Raw genomic sequence first — 14,179 nt, 5'->3', positions numbered from 1 at the left:
AGTGACAAGCAAAACCAATGACTTTGGTTCCTTTTCCTAAAGTATCATTCCTGATTTCCCTTCTCCTACGTGAAACATATTCCATGCCATTCCTATTGACACCACTTTCCTCCCTGGAGACCATCTCAGGCCGTACCAGTCAGTTCACAATCTTGGGGTGTAGGGGTATGATTGAGGTATACAAAATTATAAAAGGCATAGACAAAGTAAATCATGAGAATTTTTTTCCCCATGGCAGGTATGTCTATGACCAGAGGGCACAAGGTTGAGGCAAGCAGCAAGTGGTTTAGAGGAGATCTGAGAAAGAATTTTTCACCGAGAGGGTGTTAGGAATATGGAGCATGCTGCCTGAGAGGGTGGTGGAGGGAGGTACTCTCACAACATTAACAAGCATCTGGATGAGCACTTAATATACCAGGGCATTGTAGGCTATGGACCAAGTGCAGGTGAATTAGTGTAGCTTGGTGTTTGATTAGTGTTTGATTAAATTAGATTCCCTACAGTGCCCAACAAGTCCACACCGACCCTCCGAAAAGTAACCCACCCAGACCCCATTTCACTCAGACTAATGCAACTAGCACTATGGGCAATTAAGCACAGCCAATTCACCTGACCTGCACATCTTTGGACTGTGGGAGGAAACCGGAGCACCCAGAGAAAACTCACGCAGAATCGGGGAGAATGTGCAAACTCCACACAGACAGTCGCTCGAGACAGGAATCGAACCTGGGATTCTGGTGCTGAAGCAGCAGTGCTAACCACTGAGCCACTGTGCCACCCCAGCATTTGTCGGTTGCCCCAGACATCATGGACTGAAGGATCTGTTTCTAAGCTGTTTGACTCTATGACAGTATTCAGCTGAAACCCAAGACAAGTTTACAAGTCTGTGCCCTCCTAACCAAAACACAATACCTCACATTTATCTAAATTGAACTCCATCTGCCACTCCTCGGCCTATCAGCCCATCAGATCAAGATCCCATTGTACTTTGACAATCTTCATCACAGTCCACTACACAATCTATTTTGGTGTCATCTACAAACTTACTAACCTACATTCACTTTGTTATATAAATGAAGAAAAGCAGTGGATCCTCATAGATCCTTGTGGTATACCACTGGTCACAGGCCTCCAGTCCAAAAATCAACCCTCCACCACCACCCTATATCTCCTACCTTAAAGCCAATTTTGTATCCAACTGGCTAACTTCCTATGGAACCTTGTTGAATGCTTTGCTTAAGTCTGCACCAGTAACGTCTACCACTCTGCCTTCAATCTTTTTTGTTACCTCTTCAAAAACTTCAATCAAGCTAGTGAGATACAATTTCCCACACACAAAGCCACACTGACTGTCCCTAATTACACCTTTCCTTTCCAAATACATGTAAATCCTTTCTCCAAGTTATCCACCACTGACATCAGGCTCATCGGTCTATAGTTCCCTGGCTTTTCCTTACAGCTTTTCCTAAATAGTGACACCACGTTAGCCAACCTCCAAGTCTTCTGGCACCTCACCAGTGGCTGTCCATGATACAAATGTCTCAGCAAGGGACCCAGCAATCTCTTCCCTACCTGCCCACAAAGTTCTGGAATGCACCTGCTCAGGTCCTGGGGATTTATTATCTCTATGCATTTTAAGACCTCAAGCAGTTCCTTTTCTGTAATATGAACTCCTTTCAAAACAGGAGTATTTGTTTCCCCAAGTTCCCTAGCTTCTATGTCCTTTTCCACAGTAAACACTGACATTAAATATTCATTGAGGATCTCCCCCATCTCCTGTGGCTCCACACATAGGCCACCTTGCTGATCCTTAAGGAATCCTCTTCTCTCCCTAGTTACTCTTTTACCGTTAATGTATTTAAAGAATTCCTTTGGATTCTCCTTAACCATCTTGGCCGAAGCTCTGCCCCCTTTATGCCCTCCTGATTTCCCTCATAAATTTCCTCCTTCTGCCACTATACTCTTCGAGGGATTTACTCAATCCATGTTGTCTATACCCACTTTAAGCCTCCTCCTTTTTCTTGACCAAAGCCTCAATTTCTCCAGGTTAAACAACAGTTCTTTCAACAGATGGTCACCTTAAAATTTAGATCTTGGTTCGAGGGATAGTGTGTTATGCACAATGTTGATTGTGGAAAAGCAGGCTCCTTTCACAACATTGACATCAGATGCAACTTTCAACAGACCACTCAATTGCAAACAAACCCACAAATAACTAAGAGTCAACTCTTCAGGAAAACCGACTCTCTTTAAAACTTCACCCAAAGAAAAAGCTTTCTGAATTGACAGAAATTCTAAGTAATTTCCTCCTTTTCCTTCCAAAGAAAACTACCATCCTCTACAACATAACAAAGAACTGATGATGCTTGGATTCTGAAGCAAAAGCAGCTCTGTCCAGAAATGAAGAGTCAATGGTTTCAAAACCTCAACTCTGCTTTCTCTTCACAGATGCTGCCAGACCTGCTGAGCTTCTCCAGCAATTTGTTTCTTTTAAACCGTCATCTACATTTTAGTTTCTTTTTCCAATCATGTGTCTAGTTTGTACTTTTTGGACCCTCAGAATTAAAGCCACTCTGGGAGGTACACAGTTTTTTTTTAAAAAAAAGAGGAATATTACATTCCATTACAGGGAGAAGGCAATTCTGGATCTGGTATTGTGCAACAAACTAGAATTGATCAGGGACCTCGAAGTGAAGGAGCCATTGGGAAGTAGTGACCATAATACAATAAGCTTCAATCTGCAATTTGAGAGGGAGAGGGTACAATCTGAAGTGACTTTATTTCAGTTGAATAAAGGGAACTATGGAGCTATGAGGGAGGAGCTGGTCAAAGTTCAATGGTGCAATACCTTAGCAGGGATGACAGTGGAGGAACAATGGCGGATATTTCTGTGTATAGTGCAGAAGTTGCAGGATCAGTTCATTCTAAAAAGGAAAAAAGATCCTAGGAGACGGCATGGGGGGCCGTGGCTGATGAGGGAAGTTAAGAAACATATAAAGTTAAAAGAGAAAATGTATAACATAGCAAAGATAAGTGAGAAAACGGAGGACTGGGAAGCTTTTAAAGAACAACAGAGGATTACTAAGGAGGAAATATGCAGAGAAAAAAATGAAGTACGAAGGTAAACTGGCCAAAAATATAAAGGAGGATAGTAAAAGTTTTTTAGGTATGTGAAAGGCAAAAAAATGGTTAAGACTAAAATTGGGCCCTTGAAGACAGAAACAGGGGAATATATTACGGGGAACAAAGAAATGGCAGAAGAATTGAATTGATACTTCAGATCTGTCTTCATTGGGGAAGACACAAGCAATCTCCCTGAGGTAACAGTGGCTGAAGGACCTGAACTTAAGGGAATTTATATTTGCCAGGAATTGGTGTTGGAGAGACTGTTAGGTCTGAAGGTTGATAAGTCCCTGGGGCTTGATGGTCTACATCCCAGGATACCGAAGGAGGTGGCTCAAGAAGTCGTGGATGCGTTGGTGATTATTTTCCAGAGTTCGATAGGTTCGGCATCAGTTCCTGCGGATTGGAGGGTGGCTAATGTTGTACCACTTTTTAAGAAAAGGTTGGAGGGAGAAAGCAGGAAATTATAGATCAGTTAGTCTGACCTCAGTAGTGGGGACAATGCTGGAGTCTATTATAAAAGGAGAAATTACGACACATCTGGATAGTAGTAATAGGATAGGTCAGAGTCAGCATGGATTTATGAAGGGGAAATCATGCTTGACTAATCTTCTGGAATTATTTGAGGATGTAACTCTGAAGATGGATGAGGGAGATCCAGTAGATTTAGTGTACCTGGACTTCCAGAAAGCTTTTGATGAAATCCCACATAGGAGGTTAGTGAGCAAAATTAGGGCGCATGGTACTGGGGGTAAAGTACGAACTTGGAATGAAAGTTGGTTGGCTGACAGGAAACAAAGAGTAGTGATAAATGGCTCCATTTTGGAATGGCAGGCAGTGACCAGTGGGGTACCGCAGGGATCAGTGCTGGGACCGCAGCTTTTTACAATATATATTAATGATATAGAAGATGGCATTAGTAATAACATTAGCAAATTTGCTGATAATACGAAGCTGGGTGGCAGGGTGAAATGTGAGGAGGATGTTAGGAGACTACAGGGTGACCTGGACAGGTTAGGTGAGTGGTCTGATGCATGGCAGATGCAGTTTAATGTGGATAAATGTATGGTTATCCACTTTGGTGGCAAGAACAGGAAGGCAGATTACTGCCTAAATGGAATCAATTGAGGTAAAGGGGCAGTACAAAGAGATCTGGGTGTTCTTGTACACCAGTCAATGAAGGTAAGCATGCAGGTACAGCAGGTAGTGAAGGCGGCTAATAGCGTGCTGGCCTTCATAACAAGAGGGATTGAGTATAGAAGCAAAGAGGTTCTTCTGAAGCTGTACAGGGCCCTGGTGAGACCACACCTGGAGTATTGTGTCCAGTTCTGGTCTCCAAATTTGAGGAAAGACATTCTGGCGATTGAAGGAGTGCAGCGTAGGTTCACGAGATCAATTCCTGGAATAGTGGGACTACCTTACACTGAAAGAGTAGAGCGACTGGGCTTGTATACCCTTGAGTTTAGAAGACTGAGAGGGGATCTGATTGAGACATATAAGGTTATTAAAGGATTGGACACTCTGGAGGCAGGAAACATGTTTCCGCTGATGGGCATGTGCCGAACCAGAGGACACAGCTTAAAAATACAGGGTAGACCATTTAGGACAGAGGTGAGGAGAAACTTCTTCACCCAGAGAGTGGTGGCTGTGTGGAATGCTCTGCCCCAGAGGACAGTGGAGGCCCAGTCTCTGGATTCATTTAAGAAAAAAAAGAGTTGGATAGAGCTCTCAAGAATAGTGAAATCAAGGGCTATGGAGGTAAGGCAGGAACAGGATATTGATTAAGGATGATCAGTCATGATCATATTGAATGATGGTACAGGCTCGAAGGGCAGAATAGCCTACTCCTGCACCTATTGTCTATTATCTCAGTCTCAAGACCCAAAGAAATTCCCTCCCTCTTTCAAATATTTATCCTGCTGCCTCCTGAATTTATTGGTCATGTTTACTTCCACAATGATCAAGTTCTATGTAACAGAGCTAAAGACCAAGAGGGGAGCTGGGAAAATGGGGTGCGTCATAGATCATAGAATCCCTACAGTGTGGAAGCCCATAGAGTCCACAGCTATCCTCCAAAGAGCAACCCACCTAGACCCACTGCCCTACCCTATCCCTGTAACCCTGCATTTCCCATGGCTAATGCACTCAGCCTACACATCCCTGGACACTATGGGCAATTTAGCGTGGCCAACCCACCCTAACCTGTACGTCTTTGGACTGTGGGAGGAAACTGGAGCACCCAGAGGAAACCCACATGGACACGGGGAGAATGTGCAAACTCCACACAGACAGTCACCCAAGGGTGGAATCAAACCCAGGTCCCTGTGAGGCAGCAGTGCTAACCATTGAGCCACCATGCCACCGGGTCGCATGTAAAACAGACAAAAGTGCATTTGCTTCCAATGATGTGCCAAGTGTGAGATATTCAGTTCGACTGAAGTCAATGGAACTGAGTACGGTCCAAAAGTTTTAAATCAGAAATTGCTGCTATACTGGCTGCATTGTATTTTGCCTACGTTCAATTCTGGTCAGAAAACTTTTCTTTCCTCTCCTGAAGTTGACTCCTGAACATTACACAGCTGGGAGACTGAACATGCCCTTTGCAAGTAGAGATTTGAACTTATATTTCCAAAGCTTGTTGAGTAACTGCTCTACTTTCCACTCCTCCTCAATCCAGTGCAAAACACACCAGCTCAGCAAGCTGCGTTGCCATGGTTTGGTTACGGATTGTGACTCTAGCCAACATAAAAGGCAGTGACGATAAATAAAATCATATTTGCAATTAAAATTACCTCAGTTATTTGCACAATGCAGGCTCCCTTACAAAAACACACCATCACTCCAACACCTAGTTCCTTACTCCCTCACAAAATAGAGTCATACAGCATGGAAAAAGACCCTTCAGTCCAACTTGTCCACGGCAATCATGTTTCCCAAACTAAACTAGTCCCACTTGCCGGAGTTTGGCCCATATCCCTCTAAATCTTTCCTAGTCATGTGCCTGTCCAAATGCCTTTTAAATGTTGTAACTGTACCTGCATCTACCACTTCCTCTAGCAGTTTATTCCATATACAAACCACACTAGTACAATGGTTAAAACCATGCATATTGTCAAACTGACTCTGAATGAATGATGAGCAGAATCATTTTCCAGTAAATATTGCAGTGTACACCCATCACTTCAGTTCTTTATCATGGACAAATGTCTCCTACTTGCACAAGATAATGCACTGGAGTAAATCTCTCACAATGAACAGTAACTATTCAAAACACAAGACACTCTGGCAATTTGTGTACAAAAGTACCTCAAACATCAGTGATAATAACCAAATGTAAGGCAAGTACTGTCCATGTAAAGATTGTTTCACTTTTCTTTCGATTGAGATTGAAATGGAAAAAAAAAGAGTTATTTTAAAAACCAAGGATTGTGGAAGGATTATTGCACTTTTTAAAAGCAGGTTACCATGTCACTCATGGCAAGTGCAGTTGATATTGCTATTTGTTCAAGTCGTGGGGGAGGTAACAGACAAGCAGAAGCCTGTGGGTATGTACAAAATGTGATTTGGCTGGCGACAGGAAGCTGATTGATCTGTGAAATAGTGTCCAGTTGTCAATGACAAAAACTTCCAACAATGCCTGCCAACAAGGTGGTTAGCTCCCAAGCCAAACAGCTTCTGAGTTTGAATGTTTGGTCAGAATCCATCGAGACGCCATAGTGCTGTCTTTTTTCTCCACAGTAAAACAAAAATCTGAAACTGGAAGAAAGCCAGTTTATTTCCCCCACCAGTATATCTACATTAGCAACTTTGCAAGTTGTGAACCAGTCACTCCGTGCCTCTTGGAAGCAAGTGGAGAAAGGAAATCAAGGAGCAACATTCTGAGCAGCAAAAAGATCACCCTAGCAAATTGAATGTACAGGGACCATTGATCTGACCTTCTCAGCTTTTTCCTCCACACACAATACCAGTTATCTTGTGCCTGTCTGCGCATTTAGGATGCAGTTAAAAAAAAAAATCACACAATACCAGCTTATAGTCCAACAGGTTTATTTGGAAGCACTAGCTTTGGGAGAGCCGCTCCTTCTTCAAATGGTTATGGAATAGGACCATAAGACACAGAATTTTTGTTAGAAGTTCTGTGTCTTAAAGTTCTACTCCACAATCACCTGAAGGAGGAACGACACTATGAAAGATAGCGCTACCAAGTAAACCTGGTGCTGTGAGATTTTTAAATTTGTCCAACGCCAACTCCTCCACATCACTTAGAATGAGTTTTATAACAGGTTCAGAGTTTTAACTATAAGAGTTATATAGTTCATAATTGTTTAGCAGTAGCTAGGATTTACTTATTTGCAATGAATTTTATTTCTTCTCAAGGACAGCAATCTGGTCTGTGCTTTGTCAGCCTAGGTCTGAAGATCAGGTAAATTGATGGATTTAACTCATGTTTATAAACTCTTTAATCTTTGTAATGACTACAGGAACAACGAGACTTGATTTCCAGTGCACAACCACAGTGAGATGCAACAGCCAAGAGACCAGGGAAGTTATTTCCTCTGCTTTTCTTCAAACGTGCATCCACCCGAGAAACCAGACTCAATCTCAGGTTAAGATCTAATCTGCAAGATAGCACCTCCAACAATGAAGCACTCCTTCAGCACTGCAAGGGGCAGCCTAGATTTCTATGCTCAGGTCTCAGGAATGGGACTTGATACCTTGATCTCCTGCATTGGGGTAAGAGTCTGTTTTCGAATGATCCACAACACAGAATTTGTAAGCCTAAAGCAAAGTTAGAAATGGTCAATATGTTCATGCTGTCTTTCCCATACTAAAAATGTATTTGAAGAATGGACAAAGGCACTTTATAATCACAGAATCTCTATAGTGGGGACGGCGGCCATTCATCAGCCCATCGAGTCCACATTGACCCTCTGATGAACATCCCACCTAGACCCACCCTCTACCCTATCCTTGTAACCCAGCATTTCCCATGACTAATGCACCTAACCTACACATCCCTGAACTCCATGGACAATTTAGCATGGCCAAACCACCTACCTGCACATCTTTGGATTATGGAGGAAATCCAGACAGACATGGGGAGAATGTGCAAGTTCCACACAGACAGCCGCCCAAGGGTGGAATCAAACTCAGGTCCCTGACGTTGTGAGGCAGTAGTGCTAACCACTGAGCCTCAGAGTTTAAAGTTCTCTCTGACCATTGTGGTCTCATCATCTGAAGAGGATCCTCGCCCTTCAGGATTATCCTGGAGTTTCCACAAAGTTGCAATTAATGTCCAGGTGCAACTAACCCAGGAGAAAAATTTTTTTAAAAGTATGAAACAAAAAAAAAAGCAGCTTTTTAAAAATATTTTTTTTTGAATACCTCCATTTGTTATAAATAATATCAGAGACAGGGGAAGGAAGATAATGCCATTAGACTGAGTGGGACGGGTGGAGAGAAAATGTCATGTGATGGATCTTCCAAGATCACTTCGCGAGGCCATGACCCTAGTTACCTGGAACATGTAAAATGCCAGCTTCTCATTGTATTCCCATTGTTTTATTGCTTGTTCCACCTCCGGAGGCACTGTTGTCGTGGACATGGGACCCTGTCCAGCTGGCCCGTGATGATGTTCCGCAATTTTCACTAGCTGTTCACGAAGGTACCTCGTCAGAATCTGAGTCCATTCTGTAAAAACAGAAGCAGCAGCAGAATTGATCAGGGGCAGACTTCAAAAAAAAGGGAACATCCCCATGGAAACCACCCACAAACTAGGAGCACGTCCAAGAGAAGACAGAGACTCAAACATCCAGACCCTCAGATGAGGAAACTTGTGCCAAACCTTGTCGATGCAATAACCTCTGTTCAGCTGGGATCAAACCAGCCAAATGGAGATCAGTCCATCCTGCACTGATAGCAATTGAGCCTCTAGATGCCACAATGTGGATAAAATGAAACATCACTTAGAAAGAGAGACTGGTGAGTGAAATCAAGCACAAGTAAAAGGTAAGATGCATCGAGCACAATCATCTGAACTGGAGCATGTCTGATCCAGATGTAAGGTTTAAAGCAACAACAGACATTCATGAATGAAATATAGGAGCATGGTTGACCATTAACATCAACAGCCAAGGTGCTCTGCCTCCCAAGGGATTGGTCAATAAAAACAGAAGGTGAGACGTTCTCTCCCTCCAAAAAGGTATGTATGCCGCCTTGCTCATTTGTTTTATTAATCAGTCCATTCAGAGATGTTATTGGTGCAGGTGGGACTTAAACCCAGGTCTCCAAAGTCCAGAATCAGGGACACTATCACTGCGCCACAAAAGATTAGATTACTTACAGTGTGGAAACAGGCCCTTTGGCCCAACAAATCCACACCGACCCTCTGAAGCGCAACCCACCCAGACCCATTCCAACTACATTTACCCCTTCACCTAACACTACGGGCAATTTAGCGTGGCCAATTCACCTAACCTGCACATCTTTGGACTGTGGGAGGAAACCGGAGCACCCAGAGGAAACCCAAGCAGACACGAGGAGAATGTACAAACTCCACACAGTCAGTCAGTCACCTGAGGCAGGAATTGAAGCCAGGGTATCTGGTGCTGTGAGGCAGCAGTGCTAACCACTGTGCCACCGTGCCCCCACTCCAAAGCTCCACGTTGTCTTATGAATTCTAACCTACAACTAGAGAGACAGCAGAACAGCATGAGCAGAGTAGGACACATTCATGTCAGGCTATAAAATCAAGATATTTTCCAATCGATCTGTTCAGAGATGTAATGACACACCTCTCAAACAGTTAAGACCTGAACCCAGGCCTCCTGGCTCAGAGGTAGGGACACTACACCAAGCCACAAGGACCATCAAGCTATAAAGTCATTAGTTCACACCTCAGTTGGTGCAGGTGAGTATCAATCAGAGAGCAAGTTCTCTCATTGTAATAATTTTCTTAAGAGCCAACAACATAGTCATAAATCTCACTGCCCATTTATCGACAAAACTGGTTCCTCATTTGCTTACTTAATAGTAGACACATTCCAAAGTTAAAACCATTTTTCAAAGACTAGCTGATTTTAACTTCAGCATTAGAGAAAACAGATCATAATACCACATTACAAAACCAGCTAATGATTTTTTTCCTTTAAGGAATAAAAATTCTTTCATAGAATGCAGCTTTCATTGGCAGGGGCAGCATGTACAGAGGAACTGCAGGTGCTGGAAACCAGATTCTAGATTAGAGTGGTGCTGGAAAAGCACAGCAGTTCAGGCAGCATCCGAGGAGCAGGAAAATCGACGTTTCGGGCAAAAGGCCTTCATCAGGAATACAGGCAAGGTGGCAGTTTCCTTCCCTAAAACAGCATTAGTGAACCAAATGGGCTTTTCCTGACTATCGACAATGGATTCATGGTCATCATTAGGCTCTTAATTCCTGATTTTTTTTTTATTGAATTCAAATTCCACCATCTGCCGTGGCAGGATTTGAACCTAGCTCCCCAGAACATTACCAGGGTCTCTGTATTAACAGCAAAGCGTTAATACCATTAGGACATTGCCTCCCCCTTTGTTGCCATTAGGCCAATTTTTATATCCAGATTTTACCAACTGAATTTAAACTCCATCAGCTGCCATTGTTAGATTTGAACCTATGTACCCAGAGCATCATTAATTCTGGGCCTGTGGATTATTAATCCATTACAATATCACAATGCTACCGCATACCACATACAATGGGCACATTGATAGTAATGTTCACCTTTTGATGCACGTTCATTGAAATGGACAAGCTAATGAATGGCATTTTCTTTTAAGATGGTAGCCATGATGCTGAGGTGTCAGTATTAGACAAGGTCAAAAGTCACACGACACCATGTTATATAGTCCAACACAAGCTTTCGGAGACTGAAGAAGCAACGCTCCAAAAGCTTGTGTTTTAAGGTGGAAATTAGAATTAAAACATCGTAAATAGTGAACGTGATGTGGTTAGGAAGTGGGATGGAGCATCTATTTGCAACAGCTTTAATGAGGTTAAAGTAGTTCTGGAAGATCTGACCTTCATTACTTGTTACCATAACGTAGATTGTCAGAATGCACATCTTTATTGATGAACTCCAAAAATGCAGTATGGGTGTAACAGACAAATCATTCTACTGTGTCCAATTCAACAATTTTTTTTTGAGTAGTAAGCGTCAGGCAGTGATTTTTTTTTACATGCTGGAGGGATTGTTGAAGTTGTATATAGTTAACATTTGCATTTCGTAAATATAAACAGAAATGTTAAGGATCTCACTCAGGTCAGGCCAGGCTGCAGGATCTTTCTAAGTCAGCTTCCATTTCCTAACATATTAAAAAAACAAATTAAATGCTTTAATTTAGCCCTTCAAGGGGCAACAGAAATACCAAATCACCTCACAACCAATGAAATGCTGCTGAAGTGCAGGTAACACTCCAACAAATAAGCACATCGCACTCTCACAAATAGTAATGCGAGAATGATCAGATAAACTGCTTTAATGATACTGGTTGAAGGTTAAAAAGTTATCCGGGTCATCAGGGAAAACTTTACTTCTCATCTTTGAATTATATAGTGTCATGCAATCGTGTTTCCATGCCCAGAGTGGACAGGGCATTAGATTACCGTCTCACCCAAACAAGGTCACTTACAAAAAGAGTGCATGACTCCCTCAATAAATCATCAGATTGTCAAATCTGAATATGTGCACTTAAACCCTGGACTGGAATTTATGAACAAACTTGTCGCAAGAGTACAACAGACAAAACCAGAAAAGCTGGAGAAATGCAGTAGATCTGGCAGCATTGGTGAAAACCAAGTTGACGCTTTTGAGTCCTGAGAGCTTTCAGGGATACACTCGTGGTCACAGGACTCAAAATGTTAACTGATGCTGCCAGACCTGCTGAGTTTCTCCAGCAGTTTCAAAGAACGAACACTGAACAATACAGCACAGGAACAGCCCTTCAGCCCATCAAACTCGTGTCATTTCCGAATCCATATTTAGGCCTGCTACTTAGTGCCCTTATGCAGTTTATGATCCTTTGCTCACCTCCCATTCATTGTGTCAATGGATATAGCTTAAACATTGCTAATGTCTGCTTCCACCACCTCCACTGGCAGTCCATTTCAGGCACCCACCACTCTGTGTGAAACATTTTCTCCACACTTCTCCCTGAAACTTCCTCTCTCTCATCTTGAACCTGTGTCCTCTAGAAGCTGACCCTTCCACCACGGGGGAAAATGCCCCTGACTATCCACACCATCAATGCCTCATAATTTTATGGACTTCTGTCAAGTTGCCCCTCTCAGCTTCTGTCTTTCCAGTGAAAAAAATCAGAGTTTATCCAACCTCTCCTCATAACCAAAACCATCCAGGACATCCTGGTAAACCTTCTCTGCACCGTCTCCAAAGCACCAACGTCCTTCTGGTAGTGTGGCTAACAGAACAGTACACAATATTTCAAATGTGGCCTCATGTTTTGTACAGCTGTAACATAACTTACCAACTTTTGTATTTGTTGCCCCAGCCAATGAAGCAGTCCGCCTTCTTGACCACCTTATCTACCAGTGTTGTCACTTTCAGGGACCTGCATGCCCAGATCCCTCTGTTCATCAATGCTCCTAACAGTTCAGCCATTTATTGTATAATTCACACTTAAATTTGATCTTCCATGTTGCATCACCTTGCAGTTGTCTGGAATTTCTGTTTTGTTTGGAATTCTGTTTTGTTCATTTTAAACGTCCACCTTCCGCAGTGGTTTGTTTTATTAAATAGCAAGAGTAGGCTATTCAGCCTCTCAAGACCACTCCACCTTCCAGATAAGGTAGGCAAGGACGTGGAGCTGCAGCTGCACTTCAATGCCTCAGTGAGGAGACCTTCTGCTCCTGCAGTCTTGTTGTTCTTCAGCTGGTGGATGGCCTCCTCTATTTTGTGCAAGGTATTGCTGAGTTTGTGGCATCTAACATGCTGTAGGATGCATTCAAGACACTCCTAGATGGCTCTGAGACATGGACTGTCTACAGCAGATACCTCAATGTGCTGGAGCAGTACCATCATCAACACTGCCTGTACGTGATCCTGTGAATCCACTGAGAAAAAGACGCAGCAAGACCAGCATCATCAACCATAGAACATAGAAAAGTACAGCACAGAACAGGCACTTTGTCACACGATGTTATTCCGAGGGTTAATCCTAATGTAAAATAAAATAACTTAACCTACACACCCCTCAACTCACTTCTCTCCATGTGCATGTCCAATAGTCGCTTAAATGTCCCCAATGACTCTGCTTCTACCACCACAGCTGGCAATGCATCCCAGGCCAACATCCCGAGCATTGATAGAAGTATGCAAGATCCTGAGGGGCCTTGATAGGGTAGATGTGGAGAGGATTTTCCCCCTTGTAATAGAAATTTGGAATTAGAGGTTGCCAGTTTAAAGTAGGGCTGAAGCTAATTTTCTTTTGAGGGTTGTGTGTTTTTCAAACTCTCTTCCTGCAAAGCTGATGCAAGTAAGGCAGTAATGGATAGATATTTGAGTGAAGATTGTGGTGGTTGGCAGCAGTGTGAATTTGAGTTTACAATCAGATCAACCATGGCTGTATTAAATGGTGGAGTAGTCCTCATTGGACTGATGCCCCTTGATCAGCTGCGATGAGTTGAGCACATCGTCCACATGACCGAAACGACACTCCCCAAGCAGGTGTTCTACTCTCAGCTTCAAAACAGCAGGTGAGGCCCAGGGGGGCAGAGGATGCACTCAAGGCCTCACTTGGTGAAGTATGGAGGAGCAGCATCTGGGAAGGTGATTGAGCACCTTGAGACATGCCATCGAGAAAACGTGGAAGCCAGGCTAAAACAGAGTAAGGAGCACATTACCACACCAACGTACCATCCTCCCCTTCCCTCGACCACCTTATGCGTGGAGTGTAACAGGGCTTGTGGTAGCCGCATCGGTCTGTATGGCCACCTATGGACTCACCCAGAGAAAGTGAAAGAGCATCATCCTCGTCTACAGGGGACTGCCAATGATGACTACTC

The 14,179-nt window shown here is 43.1% G+C and overlaps 1 protein-coding gene across 4 annotated transcripts in view; it reads right to left on the bottom strand.

Moving 5' to 3' along the window:
• The window catches only part of LOC140478741 (mediator of RNA polymerase II transcription subunit 12-like protein), a 609,926-nt gene that overhangs the window by 513,617 nt on the left and 82,130 nt on the right, over nucleotides 1-14,179 (bottom strand). For all 4 annotated transcript variants that reach the window (XM_072572053.1, XM_072572054.1, XM_072572055.1 and 1 more), the window contains exon 6: nucleotides 8,642-8,814. In XM_072572053.1, coding sequence (XP_072428154.1) covers nucleotides 8,642-8,814 — 173 coding nt within the window. The remainder of the gene's footprint in view (nucleotides 1-8,641; nucleotides 8,815-14,179) is intronic.

Source organism: Chiloscyllium punctatum, chromosome 6, assembly GCF_047496795.1.
Source record: "Chiloscyllium punctatum isolate Juve2018m chromosome 6, sChiPun1.3, whole genome shotgun sequence".
NCBI classification, from domain to species: Eukaryota; Metazoa; Chordata; class Chondrichthyes; order Orectolobiformes; family Hemiscylliidae; genus Chiloscyllium; species Chiloscyllium punctatum.
Note: the sequence above shows the minus strand (reverse complement) of the source record. Positions and strands in the feature narration are given on the sequence as shown.